The sequence below is a fragment of the Aulostomus chinensis genome, chromosome 9 (assembly GCF_037954235.1).
Source record: "Aulostomus chinensis isolate RoL2024-O1b breed Wild chromosome 9, RoL_Achi_v1.0, whole genome shotgun sequence".
Lineage (NCBI taxonomy): Eukaryota > Metazoa > Chordata > Actinopteri > Syngnathiformes > Aulostomidae > Aulostomus > Aulostomus chinensis.
Window position 1 is genome coordinate 23,878,594 of NC_141328.1, and position 25,532 is coordinate 23,904,125.

A 25,532-nucleotide genomic window follows, 5' to 3' on the forward strand; every position below is an offset into this window, starting at 1 on the left:
ATAATTAAATTGTTTCACTGTCACTCGATATATAAAAAGGATACGAGGGAATTCATTCCCAGATAATTCACACACCAACATAACACAGTGGGCATTCCATTTAAAAAGCACACAGGTTTTTATTGCATATCAATTTCATGTATAAATTCTTCATAGCATTGGAAAGATTACATTTGGTATACATTGCTATTCTACAGAATTAACATCAGAGTCATCTTTTCAAGGAAATTTCTCTAAAGTACATCTTCAATAATCACAAGCATGAAAAGAACTGCAATTTCAGAATTGTTCAATATTATTCTACAATCCTTTATTGTTTTTCATTATGTCTTCTCCCACAAGTCTGTTGCCTCCCAGAACCGACCGCCCAAAATCTGTGAGCCAGCCAGGAACTCGAAGTCAAACCTACTAACCTAACCACATGTACAATAAGTGCATCTACCAATTTCTTTTTTTCTTTTCTTTTTTTTTCCTCATTTTTTGATTTGATACACATTTCACAAATGGACATTTTATGACTGCTAAACACGTCATGCACAATATCTTTTTTTTTTTGTGTGTGTTTGTTTTCAATAAACATAACAGAGGCGATATACAACTCAGATTCAAACAAAACAAGCACCATCCATTGAACCCATATTTTTCAAAGATTTTTTTTTTCTTCAGACAAATGCACCATTGTTTTTCATTCTTTAAAATACTATACAGTTAAAAAGAAACAAGATGTATATTTTACTTTCTCCTGTAACAGTGGGGGGGGGGGGGGCAGCAACCATGTTCTTTTATGCTGAAACGTATTTCAGCGACCATCTGCCAGAATACTTTCTGAAGTTGGCAAAATGGAATGCTTCAATGCCTTCATTTCCTTTGCTTTACACAGCGCGTACTTATTACAGTAGTCCATGACATGAGTACAGTCAACCCTAGCAACCTTTACATTTTATAACCATGAGTTGAAAAACCGTGTGTTTGCTATGAATGAAATCTCATTCAGTAGAAGTATAAAAAGAGACTTCTGTCCTTAGAAAAATCCAGCAGCGCTCCTAGCATCGTGCTGCTGACGTGAAGGAAAATTACAGTGCTTCTTCCGTTTTCAGGTTGTTTTTTTTTTTTTGTTGTTTTTTTTTGTTGTTGTTTTCTCATCGCTCCACCGTGAGCTCGGGTTGCTGCTCGTCTTCCCCCCAAAAAAAAAGAAAAAAGAAAGAAAAAAAAAGCTAAGTCCGAAAATGTGTTTGAGTTCCAAGTTCTGGAGACCTAAGCCTGATCGATTTATGGCTTGGACCCGCGGTTTAAGTGCTAGTTTGAGAATACAGCATCGGGCCTTGTTCTGCAGGAGGCAGGGAGGACCAAGGCAACAACGATCAACAAGCTACAGTTCTCTACAGTAAAGGAGCTACTTCTGGAATGAGCTTGCAGTGTGATCTCAGAAGAAGGAGGAGACCAGAAAGGTAACGCAATGATCTGTTGTTTCAGACGTTTTGTTTCTAATCTTCTTTGAGGACTGACCAGCAGAGTAACTTGTGTTGTTCACTTCTTCTTGTGGTTCCTTGTCTTCCTTCTTACGAGGTAAACGAGCAGCAGTGAGCGAGTCTGCGTGTTTTGAGCCATTTGACGAAGGAGAAGTGACACTTACCATAATATTCAGTGTTCTTAGTAAATGTATCAGATCAGAAACAGAGAGGGAGCTTCCTGCTGTGGTCCAAACTACTCAGGTGTGATGATAAAATGCCCTTTTCTGACATTAATTGTGAAAATGGCCTCAAGATACTTTCTGGGTAAATGTTTGAACTGAAGCAAGAGAGAAAAACTAAACACCGCAGGACGTTACAATGCCAAATAGGACCTAAAACTAACTACACCTACCTTTCACTATAAATAAAAACAATTAATTTCATGGGTTCTTTCCATTTTGGCACACCAACGCATCAAAAACCGGAGATTCTGAATCTCCCTCGTTTTCTGACAGACGTTCATTCCTTCAGCAACAAGAAAAGAGGGATAAAATGACTCGTCTTCATTTCCATTCCTCCAGTCATGACAAAACAACCAAAAAAATAAATACATACACACATTTCTGAAATCAAATATATAAGAGCGTAATAAAAAGAAAAAAAATTTATGACAGCAAATGCAAGCCCCTTGGAAATGAAATGATTGTCAGAGAACAAAACATTTTCTATGGGTTATTTGGCACATATCACTCTTGCTATGAACATCTAGGTTATTTTGTACATCATATGACAATATCTTACAATTTTGGTCCTTCTCTAAAATAATTATATTAATAATTTAGCACTGTGGTGCCTACAAAGAAACAATACTGTGGTATCTAAGAGGAAAGAAGGTAATTAAAATTACAAATGACATGAAATGAATAAGCAGAGAAAGACTTTCCTCATTTTTGAGTGTGATTTGAATTCATTTTCAGCACGATCATTCTGGGCAACACACGTCCCAGGGAGCTCCAGAAAATCACTGTTTGCTGTGCACATCTGAACAATGACCATGCTTCTCCGTGTAATCATTCAAAAATCGGCTTCAACAGTCTACAGGAGCTGTCATTTCCTCAAGTAACATTTCGTGTGGTGCTATTGTTGATTCTGCAGTTCTAACTGAAACAAGATCAGGACATGTGTCGCCCATGATTGGTGGGGGTGGGGTGGGGGGGACCTGGAGACCATAGTGCACGCGCCCACTATGTTCCTATGTAGCTCCGGGTGAAACAGCACCACCTTGTGGACATGCAGTGCTAATGCTGCAGTGCTTTCAGCAGCCGTTGTACGCAGCCTTTAGTGACTTACGAGTCATGAAGTGTTTCCATGAGAGCCTCATGTAGCGTCTCTGTGGTGCTGCAGTGAGCCTTGTGGACTTGGGGAGGATCAGAGTAATGCAAAGTTTCAATGCCGTTGAGAAGCATTCATCACGTCCTTCACATCAACAGGAGCTTAGCAGTGCTTTCGCTTGAGTTTTGCGAGACTCCTCACCATGAGACAATCTCTCTCTCTCCCCTCTAACACGCACACGCGCACACACACACACACACACACACACACACACACACACACTCAAATCCACACATTCAATGTCGAATGTATGTGACACTGAATTCTTCTCCTCCGCTCTTTTCGCTACTCATGTCCACTCGCGTTCCTAACTTTAGTGAAACTAACGTTCCTCCTACTCGTCCTCTGACTTCCTCTCTCTCTTCTAGATGTGGTTGAGCGGGTGAAAGCTGCTCGTCTCAGACGGCCCACCTCCCATGCTCAGCCAAGCGTCCAGAGAGTTCTGGGAGGGCGCGTGCAAAGGGTTGTTCTCAGAGAGAGACAGCATCATTGCATAAGCCTGCAGGGAGACAGAAGACGTTCAAATATTTGCACGTTTCATTATTAGGAACTTTCCTGTTCTTGACAATAAACAATCAAGAAATCACATCAAATCAATCGATACTTCATAGATTCCTAGGGCATGTAACTATAGATCCTAATACAATTTCTAGCTGCAGATAAGTTGTCTGATTATTGATGTCCAAGATGTGATCAAATGTCCAAGCGAAACTGGAACTCATACAAAACTACGAGAAGAATCATTTATATGGTTGTTTTAAGATCTGAGAAAACATAAGAGCAGTTCACACACAGAGTGTTAGTGGGTTAAGAGAGAGGAAAAGATGGGGGGGGGGCGCCTGGAGTTAAATTAAATGAACTCGACCCTCTTTAGTCAGTACAAATGAGAGATATTGAACTCCCTCAAAAGGCAACATTTACTGCAAATACACAAATTTAACAGTTAATTCTAATATCAGAATTGTTTTTCCCCTCCCAAAAATAATTCGTCCCTACCTCTTAAGATTATAAGTGAATAAAATTTGTCAAGTTGATGACAACATCGAAGTGCAGCGGCGGTTGCAGAGGAGAACACGATCACGTGATGACTTTGAGACATCCCTCTGCAGTAGCGCCGGTGCTCCGCCGAGGTACCGAGGGTTTATTAAAGCATTTTCAAACAAAAAAAAGGGGGGTGCGGGGGGGGGGACTCCCTTCTTATCAAGAAGCTTAACGTAACATGCGGCTCAAACTGAAACTTAGAATATGAGCAATTATTTTATATAAAACACTCACAAGTTGGGAGATATTTATGATAATTATTAGTTAAATGAATGGGAATTTAAAAAAAAAACTACAGGAAAGAAAAACATTTATTTTCACAAGCTGAAATTTTGGGGTTAAGATGCGCTTCGCCCTACAGAAAGCATCCTATAAATAATGAAGTTTACTGCTGTCACAAAAACAACTTTTTATTGAACAATGTAAGAAAAAGATTTGCATATGAAATGCTTCTCTTTTTTTCTGCTCCCTGGTGATGGGACAGCAGAGTGCACCAGTTCTGCAGGGTGGTCACATACCTGGGTCTTAGCCTGCCTGTACAATGTCTCTTTCAATGCCTCGGACTCTAGTGAAGTGTTAAATATGTCTTTAACGTCAAAGGGCTGCTCATCACTGGCTGCTTTACGTAACCCATCCAGGCTCTTGGGAAAGCTGGGAAGACCCTCAAGGTCCAAGAGAGGGCCGTCCTCCTCTATACACCTGCACACCAGGGGATGGGTCGATGACGGGGATACGGAGGTGTGGAGGGGCGGATGGGTCGGTCAGTAAACAGATGGGCAGATCGAGATGTTGGGCGAGAAAGGGGGATATATGGAGAGGTTATGGAATGATAAAAGGAAAATTAAAGAAGGGAGTTTAGGTGAAAGAAATTATGAAGAGAAAAGGAAAGGTACAGTTAATAAATGTTACAGGCATGTAGAGGGACACCACGGTCGGAAGAAGAGAGGAGGCTCAGGGGCTGGGCTCACACATCGGAGCTGAGACAGGAACCTCCTCTCTGTAGCTGCCACATGAGGAGACTACATGGAAAAATGGCTTCTTTATCCCTAGAAGATGATCAATGAAGAGGATGCTCGATGAGCCTGGTGCGTATTACACGTCACCCTTTTAGCCCCCGCGAATGAGCAGCAATGTTGAAGTTAAAGCAAAACTAAAAGTTCAACAGGAAATCCAAAATGAATCGATCCATCAATTTGAAATTAATACATTTTGCCCAATTCATCTAGCAACATTTTTTTTTTTTTTTTTTTTAGATTTTTCAATAATTTGAACTCTTTCCTGATAAATCAAAGCGTTTAATGTATTTCCGACACACTCGTGTGATCGCAGTGTCGATGGAAGAACACGATTGTGACGGAACAGAAATCTGAGATGGAATCAGTGAGCCGGGAGAGAGGTCTTGAGCGTCAAAATGTTAAATCTTTGTTTTACTTCCACGCTGTGCTGCTGGTCTGTATCAGTTTAACTTTGAATGAATCTTTGTTAAAGGGCCTGTTAACGATATGGGCTTCATCAGCGAGTTACTGACAGGGTTCCTACACATTTTTACCTGCCAATTTCCTTGAATTTTTCCACATCATGTGGATCAAATCATCAAATTTTCATGGCCAGACACTCTCTGAAACATTTGTTTACACACGAAAAAAAATAAGCTGAGAAATCCCTTTAGGAGTTTGCCTGCGTAGATTTGAATAAAATGATTGACTCTGCAAGGTTTGATGAACATGCACGCAAAAAATGTTAGCAATCACTTAAGGTTTTTCTCAGACGATCTGAACTGAACCTCATCGACTCTAATTACCAATTTTCTGAAATTTCTTGCGTTTGTTTTTCAAAAGGTTTTTCCAGGTTCAGTCATTTTCAGATTCGATGACCATTCCATGTTTTTCATGACTGCATGAACGGAGCACTGAGAGTAGATATTCAGATGAAAAGCATCCCTCTGAGTAACTCAGTAACTGTTCAGTTAACATCAGTACCTGCGAGTATGTTCATAGCTCATAGATAATGGAGCCGTCTCTGTCTCCTCCTCCTCCTCCTCCTCTTCATACACTCCTGTTGTGATGGGAGACGGGGATTCTGGCGCCTCATCGTGAGACTTTTCTGTCAGGCTGCCTTCCTCCTCCTCCTCATCGTCACCCTCTGCTTCTTCTTCCTCCTCCTCTAGCCCCTGGAGCCCGAGTTTGGAGTTGGACAAACTGTGGCTGGGCGGGAGCTCCTCCTCCGCCTGGTCAGATCTGTGGAGGGACAGAGGTTCATGGAGGAAGTGTTGGTAACATGGCAAACCAAATCTCAGCCACAGCTGCCTCTGCTCCTCCCATACTGGTGATGTTCCAGCGTACCATAAAACCCAGTCTGCAGTGCTGCACGTTTCCTGTGTTACATTTACAGATCAGAAAGATAATTCGCTAGAACCTGAGGAGGGTTTTAGTGAGGCTAAAAACACGGTGTCACTGATGTCGCCGTGTTGAGGCCTCAGGTCACTTGGACGTGCAGTATGGAGATGTTTTGTAATTTCACTGTGTATTATTTTACATGTAACCATATATTTGTAACCATTCACTACAATTTTTTTGGGAGACTAACGCAACACATTTTTACAGCGAAACCATCTGCTCCTGACCTTCCATCGACATGAAGGAGAGGAGATCACGGCTGAATTTTTCATTTTTGGGTGAACTATCCCTTTAAACATCAACGACGACGCCTCCTTTAAAATGCGTAGCGTCAAAAAAAATTAACGGCTCCTTCATTGTTTAACGACAAAAAGGAGACCTATTTGAGTTTGATCAGCGATGGGTAGCTGAGCTTTGCCATTCCCTAACAAGCTGAAGTCATGACTCATCAGGAGCTGAGAGAGAAACATAAATAATCTGTTGACAGTGGGAGCAGCAAGCCCAGCGTCCACACAAACAACACGGGTGCTGACAGTCCGCCCGCAGCGCTTTTCAAACAGCCCACACATGATTAATTGACCATCCGGTTCTTCAGGGAAGGAAGCGGGGACGTCTGCCTCAGACTGGCTCTGCTGCCCTGTAATGGTGGAGCAAACTTGGTGGGAGTGAGGGGAAGACTATTGCAGATCTGCAAACAGGCTATCAAACTGCCGCCATTATGATCTGCCATCTGTACATTTTCCAGCCAGAACCCTCGCTGCCCCCTCCATCACCCCCCGACCACGATGTCATGGCTCATGATATCATTTCCTGTGGGACGGCAAATTTACCCCTTCCTTTTTTTTTGCCACACAGTGGATATTTATCAACTCAGACAGGATTACCTCTGGGAAGGGGTACACAGGGACAGGATTGGGTCACACACTGCGGGTGGGTAAACATAAGTCGGGGGACTTTTTTTTTTTTTAAAGGGGGCGGGGGGGGGGGGTGGTGTCTCCTCTTTCAATCCAGATTAAATATCACTATAATCAAATTGCCAAACTGGTTGGCGGGGAAAAAGTCCATGCCTGCGTACAGAAAAAGAAGCGTAGCTCTGACATAGGGGGCCCTGGGTTTTGTCATTTAGTCTAAACACGTCAGTTGGGTGTTTGTGTTAGCGGGCTGGGGGTTAGAGCGCAGCGGATGGATGGGGGAAGAGCTCCATCATCAGTGGATCTCCTAGATAAATGCCTCAATCTGAGTCCCCCTCGGGTTCTGAACTGCCAGACACTTTAGCCCGTTCCTAGAAAAAGAACCAGCTCCAAAGCAAAGAGCTCGAGCCATTTCATTTTCAACACTAATTTTGACTTGGATTACTGTCTGGGGGTGGGGGGGGTGGGGTGGGGGGGGGTGGGCTTCATCACTACACTGCCATATGATATATCTCAAGCTTTATGAACTTTTTCACCACGGAGCAGCACATGTGAGAGACTGGAAGGAGTTTTCATGTAAAAGAAGAGCGACCACTGACTTCTTGACTTTCTACGATGATGAAAATGGTGTTTTGAAGGGGGGGGGCTCATTTACAAGGGTGGTTAAAAGCGATTACAGATAGTCATGCATGAATGCGTTTGGCGTTTGACTTGAGACACTCAGCGGGAGAATAAACAGTGTGCTGTCTGGTGGAGGACAGAAAACGTAACACTTAGTCTGAATTACAGATATTAAAATGTCAGGCCGGCTTGTTGTGGATGAGACTCGGTATTGATCCCAGATGGCTGTGAGGCGAAATTGCCACTGAGTCTGCCTGCCTTAATGTGTGCTGACAGGAGGAAAGCGGTATGATGGAGGAAGAGACAGACAGAAAGTGAGACTACCAGAATGGAATTCACATCGCGGATGAAAGAGATGAAGAGGGTAGAGATTCAAGGAGGGCAAACCGCTGACTGAGAAAGAAAAATATTTCATCCCTTGTTTTTTTGTCAGACGCCTGAAACCACTGAGTTACTAAAACAGAGACTTAATCAGGACTTAAAGCGAGAGGATGACCTTTTCATCCGCTGGCCAGAGTGGCAGCTCATTAAAAAACAACCCAGCTATATTCATCATCATCATTCATCATTTCGAGAAGGGGAAGACGATGGGGTCGCCGGTAAGCATTTACCAGCCACAGCAGCACTGAGCGCCGAGAAACCGCAGCCCTGCATGACACTTGTAGTAAGACTTAAGATGGCTGGAATGTGCAGCAGAAGTACACTGTTCCTTTACTTTAGGAAAAGTATAAAAACTCAGAAAAAAAAACAGTACTCTGATATAAGTGGTTCATTCAAAATTCTACTTAGGTAAAAGAAGATTGTGGTGTTGAGTTCAAGTATCAACAGTAACACATTCAGCAGGATGTCTGTGTCATTCCCATCCTTGAACCAGTGACCTCCAGCTGCTTATCTCCTCTTGAAGTTGGTGGCTTCACATTTTGCAGGGCGTCATCTTCAGTTTTTCAATATAAACTCTTTTTCTTCAAAGAAACTAGTGACTGATGGCTTCAGATAAATGAGGTGGAGTAGAAAGTACAGTATCTCCCTTCCAATGTAGTGAAGTTGAAGTATTGAGTCCCCTCAATTGCAGATACTTAAAGAAGTATAGGTAACAGATTCCAGTGCAGTAGTATACGCTATACCCACTTTTATGCTATGTAGCACATTTTCAATGTTAAAAATATTTTTATTGGAAAGAAAAGTGTTTCCTTTGTTAAGTTTATTGAGATTTGTTTTACAAAAATGCAGCAGAATTGACATCTTATGTAATATGACTATTCAAGTAATATATGATAAATATAGGTGAGCATGTTCTCTACAGTGTTAGCATGCAACTTTCAGCCACTAGAGGGCACTGTGCACCTAGTTGTGAAATGAGTACAACTGCTGTTCTCAGGTGATGCAGCTTGTGAATCTTCCTGTTTTCTGGTGCTCTGGAGTTTAAACTTTCTCAAACATGAGGACATTAAAGAAATTATTCTGCTTTAAAGTAATGAAAAATAGACTTCAGGGCTCAACAGTAATAATCTCTTTGCAAAAAAATATGGAAACAGAACATAACAGAATGTAAGCGTGTTGGTGTTGTCGTTGTTGTTGTCACCTCTTATCCGTGGAGCTGGAGGCCTGGTTCATCTCACTGTTGGAAATGAAGTTGCGGATTTCTGAGAAGTAAGAGTCCTCCTTCTCATCTAAAAGTGCATGATTGTCTGGCTCTGAGTTTGGCGAGGAGATGGTGGTTCCTAAGTTGGACAGCATCCCAGACTGTTGGCTCACTGTTGGGGAAAGTGTGCAGACACACACACACACACACACACACACACACACACACACACACACACACACACACACACACACACACACGCAACCAAACACATCATGTTTAGTTTAATGATCATCAGACAAGCATAATAGATGAGAGTAAGGAAAATGCTAATTATTATGAAGGCTCTCCTCATCTTCCCATCCAATCAGGAAAATGTTTTTGGCATTTTGAATAGAAATTCAAAAGAGAAGGGCTGTTATGTTTGGAGAGGATGGATTAGTGTTATTCTTTTTGCATCTGGCTGCATGGTTTTACATAACCCTCTTTTGAAAAGTATGGTACTGAATGCAACGCTGACATACTTTGTCACAGTTAATGAACCGGAGAAATGCAATAATTAGAAAAAGTCATTTGGTCCGTTCATACTTTTAAAAAAGAAAAAGACCAAGTTATGATGTTCTCTCTCCTCAGGGATAATTGTGGAGTAAAGAACATCATATTTTGAGTACAAAAAGACTTTTTTTCACATCATCTGTTTGTGTTACTTGGACCGTATATTTTCTTTTTATGTTGCAGAATTTTAGATTGTGATATCTACAGTACTCAGAGATCAATGATCAAAATCATAACCTGGGTAGGACATATATGCTCACTGAAATTCCTTTCTAAATGAAGAAATATTATTTACTTTGTATGTTGGTGACATCACAGTGGTTTGTATCTTTAATGGGAATAATCGAAAATAAATGCAAATCATAATTCTTGAATAGTTGGGTTATTTTCTAATTAAGAAATGTGTATAAGATTGTAAAGCTGAGATCCCATGAATGTAACTTGTAAAAAAACAAACACGCAATCCTCAGTTCAGGAGGTGTGTGTTCCATCCACACTCAGGGGTATACTTACATGCTGGATGTAAAAAGGAGGGATTCTGGCAACACAGCAGGAAAAGCAAGTGTGAACTCCTAAATTAAGTGGTTTTCCCACTTTTGCTTTTGCACTCATTTGCTTGCACCAAACTAAACATTTGTTGAGAGGAAGATTTAACTTTTTCCAAATGGGTAATGTAAACCAACCATTATTCAGTCCATTAACAAAACTGAAAACACCAAGTCCTCCTTTAATAACTACACTGCAGTTATTACAGTTTCACTTTCCTCACAGAGAAAATAAGAGAAACATCAAAGGTGTTGCGGACTAACCAGGAATGTTCTCGTGCTCATGCTTCTTGAGATGGCGGTCGAGGTTGGTTTGCTGACCGAAGCAGCGGTTGCACAGGTGACATTTGAAGGGTTTCTCCTTATTATGGATGTTGCGAACGTGGCGTTGAAGATTGGATGAGATGCTGAATGAGCGGTCACAGTATTTACACCTGCCACAGGAGAAAAGAGGAGAAAGAGAGTTAAGAAAGGAACAGGGAGGCACAGTGGGTATGAAAACCAGGCTTTAACCAGAGATGAAAGTCACGTATGTCTGCTGCAGTGAGCAGGAAGAAAAGTGGTATGTGCTGATTGTTTTAACAATAAAACCAGATATAAGAACAATCTTAGGGACGCACAAATCAGATTGTTTCTCATATACATACAGAACAGTACATGTAAATAGTATCTATTTGAAAAAAAAGTTTCTCTTTGTGTCGAAAAATATTTGGAAAACCCCATAAGAAGATCTGAGCAGAACTGGGTCGATACGCACATGTCTCTTACCGACGACACGCTAATATTAACAGTCATCCCGAAAAAGTCTAAAATCTATATGAAGCATGATAAATACAGCCAGTTGTTGTTTTAATACTTTTTTTTGTTTTTAAGAAGACACATCCCATTGGTAGCGTTGTTGAAAAATACAAACCCACAGTAAAGTCTCACAGCAAAATAAGAGAGTAAAAAAACTGACAGACAAAACAAAAATTTAGACCAAATTAGAATCCAGGAGAATACCTGTATGGCTGTTCGCCCGTGTGTGTCCGCAAGTGTCTCGTGAGGTTTGCCGAACGAGGGAAGATTTTCCCACAGTACCTGGAGGGCAGAATGGACACAAGAGCAGAGAAGAGGAAAGAATGCAGGAATCATTTTTAAAAATGTTAAAAAAAAGGCACAGTTTCATGTTTGTTAAGATTTGGAAATAAAGCAAGATGCTGCACTGACCTGCAGGCGTAGCGCTCCTTGCCCTTGCGAAGGATGGCGTCTGAGAGGGAAGGTTGAGGTGAGCGGAAGTTGAACAGTGGATGAGCTGAGTGTTGCAGTGAATTGGGCGGCACCTCCAGTTTTAGGGCACCAAAGCTATCCAGCTTCTCGGTCATGTTCTCCATGGCTGACATCTGAAGGGAGAGAGCAGTAAAAACAGAAGAATTACGTACTAAGAGGGAGTTTTGTTATTTTCTGAAGTTTATGAAATTTCTTAGACCTGAGTCTTGCGTCAGTTAGCGTATTAAGGATTTAACGTATAACCTTAATGATGTACTCGTAGCAGCCTGTGTGTGTGTGCATGTGTGTGTGTGTGTGTGTGTGAGCGAGAGAAAAGTAAGCACTGAAAACAAAGACACAATTTCAGAAAAAATCCAGGAGAGAGAGACAGAGACAGAGAGCGGAAGTGTTGAGGAAGCAGTATATCAGCGGCTAACCTTGTTCGAACTGCTAAAGGCGAATTGGCTGCATGACCTATAGCACACTGACAAATGCTCAAGCACCCTTCCTGCTCTATACACTCTCACCTCCAGCTTTAGCCTGAGCTTTGTTCTCTACCCCTTAGCTTCTTCTGCCAAAGTTGCAGGCCAGCAAACCGGTTAAATGAGGCATTCAAGTGTCCCAAATGGAGCCGTACAATATAGTTTGAGATACCCCCAACTGATAGCTGCTTCCCCTCCGCTACAGGCTTGAGAACAAAGGGGGGCAGTTATGTAGGAGTTTATTTGCCAAAACAGCTTACATCCTTCCTTTTTTAGTGAATGCGGGATGGGAGAGACACAGGGACAGACACTCCGTCTCGATGTGTTTATTCGCAGTCTGAGAACAAGTGGAGGGGGGTGATTTCGTCATGAGACTGAATTAGAGGTGGTATTGTGTTTGGATCATTGGGAGGATCATAGCTTAGACACCATTAGATACGACTAATTTTTAAATGGGAGCAAAAGAAAAAAAATCCCCCCCCCGTATGCAAATCGATCAAGTATGGTTATGGATTTAGAGACTAAAGATCCAAATAAATTTGAGATCTAGGGATCTTCTCCCCAGTGCAGTTCCTTAATAAAGACAGCAGAGATTGGGCCACACGCGATGTTGGTTTCATCCAGTAATGAAGATGAGAATTTAGAGGATATTTGCTTGTACATTACGAAAGAAATCCACGTGATCTATTATTCTATCACTCATTTTCACCTGCATAACTCAATATATTTATATATTTATGTGTCTTGTCACACATGCGAATGCACGTTCATGTGAAAATTCATCTGTCTACATAAGCGCCAGATGTGTGTATTGCAAAGTCACAGTTGATAGAGGACGCAGATTTCCAGGTCAGATTAAACCGTTTCCCCAATGAGAGCCCCCTATTCTCCTGGACACAAACACAGGATGTCCTTGATGGACACAGCGCTATTATCTAGCCAGCCAGCCAGCCACCGAGAAAAAATTTGGAGGGGGTTGAGTTATTAGCTGGCCTGTGGGCTCCCAGTCCATGAAACAATGCCACGGCTAAGATTAGCGTCGCTAGTGAGGCAGTTTGTTACAATTCAAACGCTTATTATTCTCTTTTTATTAATACTATCATTCTTTGAAATCAAGATATGTAGAGGCAGGGAGGGTCTGGGGACAGTCGAACAATGTGACTGATTATCAAAGGGGCTGCGATAACAGACTGTGTCTTCTGAAAAAGGTAGAAGTGACGAGGTACACAGGCGCCATTCCGTAAACAAAGGAAGAAATCATACAGAGCCCTTGAGAAAATAACATCAACACTGTGGAATGATGGTGCAGAGAGCCCTATCAATTCAGCTTGCAGCAGCGTGGGAGGCAGAAGTGAAGTATTTTCACATAATACATGGTTTGAAAATGACAGTCAATAGGATCTAGGAGTAATCAACCTGCTTGCAATACCTGGATGTCAATCCCCTGTTTGATATTTTGCTTCTACAGTTTTGACCTCACCCTCCTAGATGTATGCGCAGTGTTGAAAGTCTATGCGGATGTGGTCTAAGCGTACCTGTGGATGGAAGAGTGGTGGTGAAGGCCTGAGGAACTTCTCCTTCAGAGCTCCAACAGGGTCAAGTAGCTTCCTCTTCTCCACCCTGCTGGACCAACAACAAGGCAGAGGGTTACGTACCAAGGTCGGAGATCATCTCCCACTTTATCCTCGACACCAGCTGGTACACTCCTCAGTGAATTTAAATAAAAGCCTTGATGGCGATTGTGTGTAAATAGCAGTTTCTGGTCTAATCGGGGCAGAAATACCTGTATATGGGGTCCATGAAGAATGCTGAGGGCTTTGCGTAGTGCAGGGGAGGCGGCTGGTGCGGCTGTGCCTGGGGCTGCTGGTGCGGGACGATGGGGGATTGGTGCAGTGACTGGGAATGGGGATGTGGAAAACCAGGGGTTTCATCCTTGATGGATACCCCTTTTCCAACTCCGTAGATGTGGTTCTTTTGATTTTGTGTCTCAGCTGCCACACCGTTATGGCCACCTCGGCTCCGACTGTTAATGCTGAGATCCAGTGGCTGGTCCTCCCCACTAGATAATGTTGAAGGTCCACTACTGCTGCCAGATTTACTGTTTGGGTTTGAATGGTTTGTTGGGGTGGGAGGAGCCAACTTAGTCTCCTTGGGCTTTGTGCTGAGATCAAATGGTGATTCTCCTGACGGAGCTCCGGGGGCACCAGAAGCCATCTTATGCAGCTGCTCACGAGGTGATTTGGGCTCTGCCTTGAAGAACAGACTAGGGTTGATGGCACCTCGATCAGTGCTGAAGGGATAAAGGGAATTGTGGAAGTTGGGTAGAAACTGGAAAGGGAACATGGAGTGGTAGGGCAATGGACCCATCTTCTTCTCCTGATGTAAACCAATCAAACCTGGACCAAAATATTTCTCAGCAATAGAGGCAATGGCTTTGATGGAGTCAGTGGTGGCTGCATTAGCAATTGTGGTGGTGGGTGGGAGAGCTTGCTCATCAGGTGGAGGGAAGAAGGAGTGCTGAGTTGATGCAGAAGACAGAAAGGGCCGATCAATAGAGAGGTTTTCTGAACTAGACACAGCTGATATTAACACACTATTTGTGTCTTCTAACTGGGGGCCCTCTTGACTTGACATGACGCCAGATGGCTTCCTTCTTTTACCACTTCGCTCACGCTCACTATCTCCATCGCTGTCCAGGTCAGAACCATCACCAGATGCAGTACCGGTGGTGGTGTCCAAATCTGTCCCACTTGTAGTATTAACATCTTCAAGGTCACTACCATCAGAAATGTCTGCCATCTTGGATTTGGGTTTGGCTTCTCCACTAGAAGACAAATCCAGTTTGCTCTCTCTATCTTTGTCTTCCGCCTGACTCAAACTGTTACCACCATTGCTGTTTGAGGAGCTAACCAGGGACAGTGGGGGAACATCTAAGGGACTCCGAGGCAGCTTCACCTCCTGACTGCTGCCACCGCCAAGTGGGCTCTTTATCAGTGGACTGGCCGGTAATAAAGGCGGTCGTGGATACAGTGATGGGGGGAAGATACCTGGGAAACCATGTGGGAGGGATGGGAAGCCATGGGGTCCTGGGGAGAAGGGCAAGCCAGTGTGAGGGTGAGGTCTGGAGGGAAAGTAGTCAGTGAAGCCCAAACCTGACTGGTTTAGACCAGGAAGATGGGGATGGTGGGACTTGGCCTTAGCCATGATGGGGCTGGAGCTCATGGGGATACCAGGGTTGAACATCCCTGCTGGAGAGCCATAATGGTTTTTGCCCTCACAGAAGCGGCGATGTTTGTTTAGGGAGGAGGTAGTGCTGAACAACTGCCCACAGTCCTTACACTTGATCTGGGTGCGGCAGTCTGCATGCATGCGCTTGTGGCGGCAGAGGTTGGAGAACTGGGTGTAGGACTTGTGGCACACCTCACCTGGGGGTACAAAAAGACCCAGCCCATCAGGGCCTGGTTAAACCCATTTTAACACTGTCTCTAACTCTGTATACCAAATTAACAACAATTCATACATATGAATGATGAAAAAGTGTTTTTCTACGGACAAAGGATCATGAAGCGGGTGATGCAGAAATAACTGGGTGTGAGGGGAAAAAAGGTATCAAATAAAGTGAGTGTTGAAAATGATGTCTCATAACTTCCAAAGCTTTCACTTACAGATAAAGGGTTTGACACTGCTGTGGATGTGCTTATGCTGCTTGAGGCCTGATGAGGTGGCAAAGGTCTTGCCACACTCTGGACATGTGTGAGCTCGTGCCCCCACATGCTGGGAGCGAATGTGGCGCTGAAGGTTGCTGGGATCTGTGAAAACCTGAAATGTGAAACACACAAATATATATTGTACAGAATATTTAAAAGCAATTTATATTTTGCCATCTTTGTAGTACCGATGAATATACAAAGTCTTAAATATTTCTACAGTTCAGAATGACTAAATCCGTGTTTCAGTGCTTTTATGAATGCAGCCTAAACAACAACAACAACAACAACAACAACAAATCAAGAAGACCATCAGAATTTCTGAACCAGGTAAAGCCTGTGTGTCCTGTGCACAACTTACGTGCCGGGTATGCTGTACCTTATCACAATTTTCACACTCAAATCGTTTGCCACTGTCATGTGACATCTGGTGACGGATGAGGTTGGACTTCCAGTTGAAGGCTTTGGGACACTGGTCACACTTGTACTCCCTCTCCTCTGTATGGACTATCATGTGTTGGCCCAGACTTCATACAGAGAACACAAGTTCATCAGTGAACTCAATCAAACTCAGAACTGTCATTTTATGTTTGACTGTGAACGCCTGAGATATTTCCGTGTACCTGTACTCATTTGGGAAGATCTTCTCGCAGTCTTTACACTCGTGGACAGGTTCATCGCTGTCTTCCCGTTCCTGTTTGAAGTCCTCTCTCAGTGTGTCAAATATGGAGCCAGAGCTGGAGCATGAATACTTCTGGTGCCGCCGCAACTCAAGTGTTGAGGAGAAAAGCTCATCACAGTCTTCACAGCGGTACATCTGCTCGTCTACGCATAAACAAATAACCACCAATGAGCTCACTTATGTGTTTTGATATATCTTTTTTTTTTTCCTTCATCAAACTGCCTTTTTCAAGTATCGGGAGTTTAAAAAAAATTCACAGAATTTCTTATCTAATGCTGTCAACTATGCCCTATTTTCAAGTTTAACTTAAAAAAGTTCCTTGCAGATATAATACAAAATTTTAAAAAGTTATAATAATAATAATAATACATCAAAACAATAATTTTTTCAAGAGTCAGCTCAGTATCAACTATGTCGTGCATTAAGGCACAAGTACATAGTGGCTGACACACGAATGTTCACTAACTCCTGTTGGCTGCATCTCAAGTATTCAATTGCGCACTAAAACTGTTAATCCCTAAACAAGAACAAAAATCTATCACCTCTGGCTTAGTTACAGCTAAACAGACTCCCATTCACATGGTAAAATCCACAAGCCTGCAATTGACATTTGCATAAAATGGAAATCAATTAGCAGTGAAACACAGCCTTTATTAACACAGTTAATTGCTTGTTAAGGCAAGTGTTTGTTACAAGTGTGGGTGTAATCGCATGGAGGGAAACAATAGGGGCTGGTCTTCCTCTTCTGTGTTGATAACCTTTACAATACTTCTCACCAACGAGGTCAAATGCATAAAACTCAGGCAGGACCTACAATAGCAAGTTCCTGAGTCAGACTCCAAGTTCAACAGATGAGGGGAAAGCCCTGTGGCTTGTCTTTGTGCACGAACATAAACGTGTGTGTGTGTGTGTGAACATTTTCCAAAAAGAATGAGCTGCAAGAAACAGAGGTAAGCAGGGGGCATAGTGGCGCCAACACCATGGTGAGTGCAGTGCCTACTTGCCAAACCGTCTTTGCCATGACCCAATCAGCCAACGCCTTACTTGTCCCCCAGGTGTCCCAATGAGCAATGCGGGCACACATATGCAAGCGCACGCACGCACGCACGCACGCACGCACGCACGCACGCACACACACACACACCTCTAAATGAGTTTATCCACACTGCGTTACAGTGCAGGGCTCACCTGTTTTCTGCTGCGTGTGAGCGTATATACAGCCAGAACTTCTCAGACATATTAAAAGGGCATTAGTGTAGCAACATCAAGGAGTCTAACCTTTGGGAGAAGAATAAATGACCTTCTGGTCAATGGGCCATTACACTGTGCTCATGCTAAATGAAGTAGTCCACTTTGACACCAGGGTGCATGCATTTCTTCAAGAGTGGGTGTTTTTTGGGTAACAGCTATGACTGTTTTTCTTTGTTGTATCTCTTGTATTGGCCTGTCTTTTATTGTGCCTGGATCGCTTGTGCTTCCTGTATAAAGTCTTATTAATCTATCTATCTAAACCTTTAAAAAAAAAAAAAAAAAGGGTGTCCATCATACAATGACAATGAATTTCATTAAAGCACGCAGTTCTTGGAACAGGAAAAGACATCCTCCGAAACACTCAGGTGTGTTTCAGTGAGGATGCACAAAAATGAAGGTGCTTGCATGTGTGCATGAGCGTGCCTGTGTTTTCTCAGTTCATCTGGACTGCGCGGCTGGCGTAGGTTATAAAGGGGAGACTAATAGCTCTCTGGGAGACGATGGGAAGCACAATTATGTGCAGTTTAGCAGCTAATCTGGGAGCATGGGTGAGGTCTCCAGGGACTCCTCAAGTCCTCTACTTCAAATTCCTTCTCCGATAAGCCAGACACAGAGAGGAGGGCTGCACTGCCAAGCTCCCACTCAGCCTTTCTGGTTCTCACACACAACACAAAGCAGACACTTTCACCTACAGTAGGTGGACTTTGACACTCTTGTCTTTGTCCTTCTCTCATAAAAAAATCCTTAAACAAACTGCAACTCTTACATTCTTCCTCATCACGCTCACACCAACAAACTTATTCTGGCAGGTGGAGACTTTCCTTCTCCGTCTCCGTTCGTCTCATTCTCTTAATATTTCACAACACACACACACACACACACACACACACACACACACACACACACACACAGAAATTAAAAACAACATTTACAAGTCTACTCCGTCTTTAACACACTGGCCAGTGTTCTTCTTTGCAATAATCAAGCTTGATTTTAGCTTCTGCTTGCTCCTGCTCGCTTGGCATACACATGGATGCATTAAGCTCAGCATCATGAAAGGGGGGGGGGGGGGGGCTGTCACGAACATTATGTCCTCCCCCCTCCATATTCCGATTCATGACAAGTGATCAGTTTTTTTTTTCCGTCTTCTTCTGTGGTTCCAGAAAGACTGGAAACACAACACAACAATGTTACCTGACATCAGCACTTACAACAGCGAAAAAAGTCCAAGATGTTTAAAAGAAATAGAGCCGATCAGCTGCCCCTTTTACGCTTTAGTGAACTTTGAAAGGAAAACGCAGACGAACAGGGAACAGCTGTCCAAGTAAGATTATGAGATAAAATATTGGACGTATTCAGTCTGACATGGAGGCGGGCCTCAGAGGTAGTGAATACAGTAAATTGGGTTACACTGACACGAGAGACGGGTCGGGGAGAGCACCTGAAAACATGACACACTGAAATGTGAGGCCATTTGCAGACAGCGTGGTGCAGTGTGTCACCTCTATCTACAGATTTAAGTGTAACTGAAGCACACATCAAATGAACATTCGTGGGAGGACAGACAGGGTTTCATATTCTGAACAAAGACTCCCTTAATTCACTCTTTTCTCTTTGATCAGCATCATAAAAAAGACAACAAATTTGAATTCATCTTTTTTTTTTCCATTCTAGATTTTAACTTGAGACAGATATTTTTAATGAGTGGTTTTTTTTTTGTTTTTTTTTTAAAGTCAATGTGCATAAGAAAACTCCTCCCCAAAAAGGAAAAAAAAAAGAAAACAAAAAAGAATTAGAATTCTTTGATAACACCAAAGACTGGATTTGGAGGTCCAGCTCCAGATATGGCTTTGAATAAATTCTCTTCAATCTGGTTTTCTTCGTGAAAGGAAATTTCTACTCACTTACGATGGAACATGACAAGTGTCAATTGAGCCTCTTACACTGTTTCAGCCAAAGAGGCCCATTACATCGCAGTACTGTATAAGCCCACTATTATTGGCAGGCCTGTTCTAAATGACAGGCCCACGGCGGCCTTCAATCACCTTCTACAATGTGGTATTTAATTCCGTCTTGGATAGTTATGGTTTGAATAATTCACATTTTTGTTGGAAGAAAAGAAAAAAAATTCTTGGATGGAGAGAATTCTTTTTTTTTTCTGGTCACGTTGGCGTGGAGCGTGTTGGCCGTGAAAGCAGCGCTGGGCTGCAGGTTGGAGTTTGTTTAAAATGAGCGCTAATGACGCGCATTCATCTTACCTTGTAGGTTGGGTGCCATGGATCCCTCAGGGAAAATGCCGTCTTTCATATACACTAAAAGCTCCTCCCCTGCTTCAATATCCCGGACGGTTTTATAATAAATCTGCAAAAGAAGAGAGAAATAAAGAAACTTTAACTTGGAAGTCAAAATGGTATCAAAACGTCTGGAACACTCACGTAAGCCGTGTTAATATTGCAGATCTAACTTTTAAATAGAATACTGAAATTGACAAAATTAACATGGATATTATCATGGAAATAAAACACCAGCGCGTGCCAAAAACAACGACATAATGGAGGTGTCAATGGAGGCAGAAACGCGATCTCTTCTGCTCACGTTTCACAATTTATTTTTTCTAATTAAAACCAGCAGATTCACGACACGGTAATTCTTTTACGACACATTTACCCTAACATTATAAAATAAGCACAACGGATATAACGCTCTTTGTGTGTGTGTGTGTGTGTGTGTGTGTGTGTGTGTGTGTGTGTATGTGTTTGGAGGGGGGGGGGACTTACAAATCACTTAAAAAGAAATCATAAATAAACAGGCCTGCGTTTTAACACACAGAAAAAAATCACTCCGACATTCAAAAACTGCAAAAACCAGAAGAAATCCAGACGAGACGAATGTTGTCAAATCGAGCCAAACTGTCTGAAAGAAATGTGTTGCGTCAAACGACAATCAACATCAGAGGACTCAGCTGATCTGCCTTGATTTTTCTTTCTCTCTTTTCTTTTTCTTTTTTTTTTAAAATTCTGTTGCAGCAAAGCCGCAGCGTCCGCACACGGAATCAACTCATTTAATTCAGGTTCATCTGACTCGTGGGGATAAGAAATAAATCCCCGAGGAACAATTTAAGCGAAGACAGTGACAGAACGATGAGAACTCAGGAGCAAAAAGAAGATTCAAGGCCACTCAAGACGAGGCCTCGCGTTCTCCAGCAACACCGATCTACAACATCCACAAACCAAATCCCACATGCACACGAGCCTCAAGGAACAAAAAATATACATGCATGTAATATTAATTCACTAATACGATTCGTCACAAGTTCACAATTAAATATATCACTGCTTAATGCATCCCGACACATGACAGCGCAGAGAGGAGCTGCAGGCAGGGGATGCCATCTCTGGACACATGGGGGCGCTCTGCACTCATGCAACGACGTCACCCGGACGAGCGTAGAACTCACAAACTCTCTCTCTCTCTCTCTCTCTCTCTCACACACACACACACACACACACTAGAGAAACTAAGTTCTAAGAGTTAGATGGACAAGGACCATCAGCTACACTGCCTGCAATTTACACGAGAAAAATAACACACTATTATTATCATTATTATTGTTGTTGTTATTATCATCATCATCATTATTATTATTATTTGAATTACTCGACGTATGAACAATAATTAGGCGGCATTCAATGGCTGCCGCAGCCTTTTCGACCTGACCTTTCTTTTCTCCGTGAGGCGGAAGAGTTGAGAAAGTTGCGCGGCGCTGCGGAGAGCCTCCAGCTGCAGTAGCACTTCAGTCCCGGTGGAGTTTGCAACACAACCCATAGTAAGTATGCTGGGAGAGCGCGGGGTGCTGGAGCGGACAGAGCCCGGGAGAGGAGTTCGCGGGAGCGGCCGGCTGCGCTGCGGACGGTCGCCGATTTTTCTCTCTGGCTGGAAGAAAAGTGACGCTCCTCTGCTGCTATTCTCTAATCTAGTCAGTGAGCGCGTCCTTGATGATGATGATGAGTCTCTCTCTCTCTGTCTCTCTGTCTCTCTCTCTCTCTCTAACTCTCTCATTAGTGATTCCCCATTGCCCCTCGGTGCTCTCTCGGTTACCCGTCGGCCACTCCTCCTCGTCTTATCTCCAGCCAAAAGGATTGAGGGATCTGCGGCGCAGACCCCTCCCCGCATCTCCGATCCCAGCCGCAGCTTCGGCCGCTTGATAAATCTAATATTGATGTAAATAATGGAGACAGACCCGCACTTGGTCTCACACACACACACACACACACACACACACACACACACACACACACCGACATGCATCGGGGGCAGTCCCCTCAAAGTCTGAGGTCATGAATGTTTGTATTAAACGGTGTTTTAATAACAGGAATTTGGTAAAAGACAAATTTATCCCCAAAAAAATAAAAATGAATTTTTACATGTATATTCATGATTAAATAATAACTTTGAAAACTATATTTTATGATAATAATTCGTGTCCTTTCCTATCAATCCCTTTGATTATATGAACTGCCAGAATAAAAAAAAAAACACACACACGCAACAAAAACAAACTAACAAAAGAAATAGGGACAGAGAAAAATATATCAGTGCAATACAAACTAAAAATCCTTGAGAAATAAATAGTATTGAACTACTTTCAGAATTTCTGGATGTTAGATAGTTTGTCATCTTTTAATTTAATTTTTTTTTACATAGTTTTTTGTAAAATTCATATCATTATGTGACAGAATAGAACAGTAATTATTATGGGGAGTGGCCAGTTGCTAAATTCATTTTAATTAGATTTCTTCTTATTAATATATTTATGCAGCATTTGGAATCCTACCCGTGTGTGTCTGTGTGTGTTAAAGAGAGAGAGAGAGAGTGAGAGTATATGTGTGTTCTACAGTAAGGCCAACATTCAGACCTGTCTTGACCTCTCCTCATCTCTGTCCAGTGTTCAGGGGACAGATGCATCATCGATCAATGCCAGCCGTAGGGCCAGCAATAAACCCCCACTGTGGCCTCTCTCTCTCTCTCTCTCTCTCTCTCTCTCTCTCACACTCACACTCACACACACACACACACACACACACACACACACAGCAGTGTCTTTTATTTTTGATGGATCCATCCGGGGGTTGAAGGGCAGATCAAACTGCTCTGCTCCAAAGCACAAAAGATGAAGGAGTGACAAGAAGGTGGACAAGGTTCATATTCACATCAACCCCATCACCTACCCAGTCATCTCACTCACACACACACACACACACACACACACACACACACACACACACACACACACACACACACGCGCGCGCGCGCGCGCGAACACATACACTGCTCTCTCAGCAGTTTTCCCCACTAGATGCAACTTGGCCTTAGCACCACTGAATGGGCTCACTTACACACCAGTTTTTTGAATGGGAATGATTGCATTGAAGTACACACACACACACACACACACACACACACACACACACACACACACACACACACAAACACACACACAAACACACAAAAAGAGTTGATTTGCTACGGTTTGGTAGGCCATCACTCAAGGGGTTTGAATATTGCATTAGGATGACATTGCAAGCAGAATTAAGTGAGGTTTGTGAAATATGTGTGTGTGTGTGTGTGTGTTTGTGTTTGTGTAAGGGCTGATTGAGAAGATAAGATGTCTGTCTACAGATGCCAGCGCAAATCAAGAACTAGTACATCTCTCTAACACCAGCTCTCGTTTCCCTTGTAAGAAAACCTCAAAGACTTTTGATGCTTCCTCTTTGTAAATATATTGGCAAATAAATACAGCTCCAGAAATGTCTAAATTATGCATGCTCTCATCTTGCAACATGAATGAAAAACAAATAAATTATCCACTTGCTTTTTAAAAGGTTACTCCCTTGAATTTGAATTTGCCTGGTTTGCACATATTTCCATAAACTCATGCATTGTGCATGTTGATGCTAAAACAGAAAAGTAAAAAAATCACTGAATGGTCTGTTAAATTATACATTTAAACGCTGAGTGGCTGTTTGTGTTTGTGTGTGTGTGTGTGTGTGTGGTGTTTGTAAATAAATGATAGGGTCATACCTGTGAGCCACTACACCAAGCAAGCGGCCAGGCAAACAAAAGCAAAGCCATTTGCAGAGTACAAACTGCAAAACACATCAAAAAGCAGCGGAGCACGTGGCCTTTCCTGTGTCCAATAATGCTCCACAATTTTCGATGGTGCACTGATTCTTTCTTTGACATTGTGTGGTAGTGGCAGGGGGCACTGATGTGAAAATCTTAAAAGGATTAGGCGGGTTGGTGTTGCCAGCCAATTGGTGCTTGTCAATCTCAGAGGCCCCGGTGTGTTCCCTCTTACTTGGTCCAAGTCCCTTTTCTCTCCAACGGTCAGGCTAAACGTCTGCAGCTTAAATGGACACACTAGCCTGTCCCCTCAGTGTGACAGAGTGACAGGTGGCAGAGCAAGACACGAGGACAGAGAAAGGAGACAAAGACAGCAAGGAACAGGCGGCTCGAGCCCGAGACATGAGGGGGGACGGAGCTATGTAGGCAGGGATTAGGAAACAAATAAGAGTGGAGTGACAGGAATGTGGGAACACACAGGCAAGTCGTATGGAAGCATTCGGCTACTGTCATGCCACTGTCATGTCTCCTGTTATGTTCTCATTTCACCGTCTTCTATTTTCTTGGATTGTTTCTTTGAGTCAGTCCTTCAGGTGAATGTTCTCTTCTCCCAATATATGACTGGTAGTTGTCAAAATTGTCCCAAAGGGAAATTAAATTGAACTGTGTGAGAAGAAGGTGGAGGTGTTTAATTATCAGAAAGGGAGAAAAAGAGCTCAATGCAAGGTGCGTAGTTTAAGGAAACTTTTTTGGAGAAACAAGCTTATAGTCCATCATTTGTTCTCCTTCTCTTCTCGTTGTGCATTACAGAGCTCCACCGGATGAGTGACTGCGAGTTAGCTTAGCTGCAATGGACGCTCGCAGTTGGGTGGTTGTGTCGTGGAAGCTGTCTCAAAAGTCATCAAATACACTTTTCACCAAAACAGTTTTTGCCTGCCTACAGAACTAGAGTCCCGCTTAACATTTGATGTAAAAAAAAACAACAACCTGTTAATAATTTTGAGATGTAATTATTTTATCAGACACATACACAGACATATTTGAACTGCTTCAGCCTTCTATCCCATCTCTCAGCTTCCAAAGCCCGCAGTTCTTCCTCATTCATATAAATCTTACTCCAGAAGTAATACTCCTCATCTTCCCTTACAAAGTCGGCCACGATTGAAAGCAGGAGTCACTCTTCCAGTCATCAACAAACTATGTTTCGCTAATCAAAGTCATGATGGAGCTTTTAAAGTGCTGCATCAAATCACTGCACTTGGTCAGGAAAGTAGATCCGGCTTTGCATTTGACTATAAAAAAAGAACATCTTGTCATTTTCATCACTTTTTTTTGTTCAAAGCAAAGATTAAGCACAACTCTAGTTTGATTAGTAGCCGCTAAGCTAACTAGCAGTCAGCTACCTGGTGGAGGGCTGGAGCTCCATATTGCACGCACAGAGGAGAGGAGGGGAACCATCTGTTTCTGTGGCACTAAAGAGGATGGACGATAAGAACATTTCCCAAAAAGTTGTCCCTTAAAGTTATTCAACTAGAGACACAGAAA

The 25,532-nt window shown here is 42.7% G+C and overlaps 1 protein-coding gene across 12 annotated transcripts in view; it reads right to left on the reverse strand.

Moving 5' to 3' along the window:
- Window positions 1-310: 310 nt before the first annotated feature.
- Window positions 311-25,532, reverse strand: part of prdm16 (PR domain containing 16) — a 248,068-nt gene continuing 222,846 nt past the window's right edge. For 3 of the 12 annotated variants that reach the window (XM_086214413.1, XM_086214414.1, XM_086214422.1), the window contains 13 exons: window positions 20,123-20,225; window positions 16,555-16,756; window positions 16,293-16,458; window positions 15,890-16,043; window positions 14,008-15,682; window positions 13,760-13,847; window positions 11,704-11,876; window positions 11,497-11,574; window positions 10,759-10,928; window positions 9,395-9,566; window positions 5,864-6,121; window positions 4,403-4,583; window positions 311-3,342 (listed from right to left, as the gene is read on the reverse strand). In XM_086214413.1, coding sequence (XP_086070539.1) covers window positions 3,208-3,342; window positions 4,403-4,583; window positions 5,864-6,121; window positions 9,395-9,566; window positions 10,759-10,928; window positions 11,497-11,574; window positions 11,704-11,876; window positions 13,760-13,847; window positions 14,008-15,682; window positions 15,890-16,043; window positions 16,293-16,458; window positions 16,555-16,756; window positions 20,123-20,225 — 3,555 coding nt within the window. In that variant the 3' untranslated portion in view covers window positions 311-3,207. The other 9 variants (XM_086214417.1, XM_086214418.1, XM_086214416.1 and 6 more) reach the window with 8 other exon arrangements.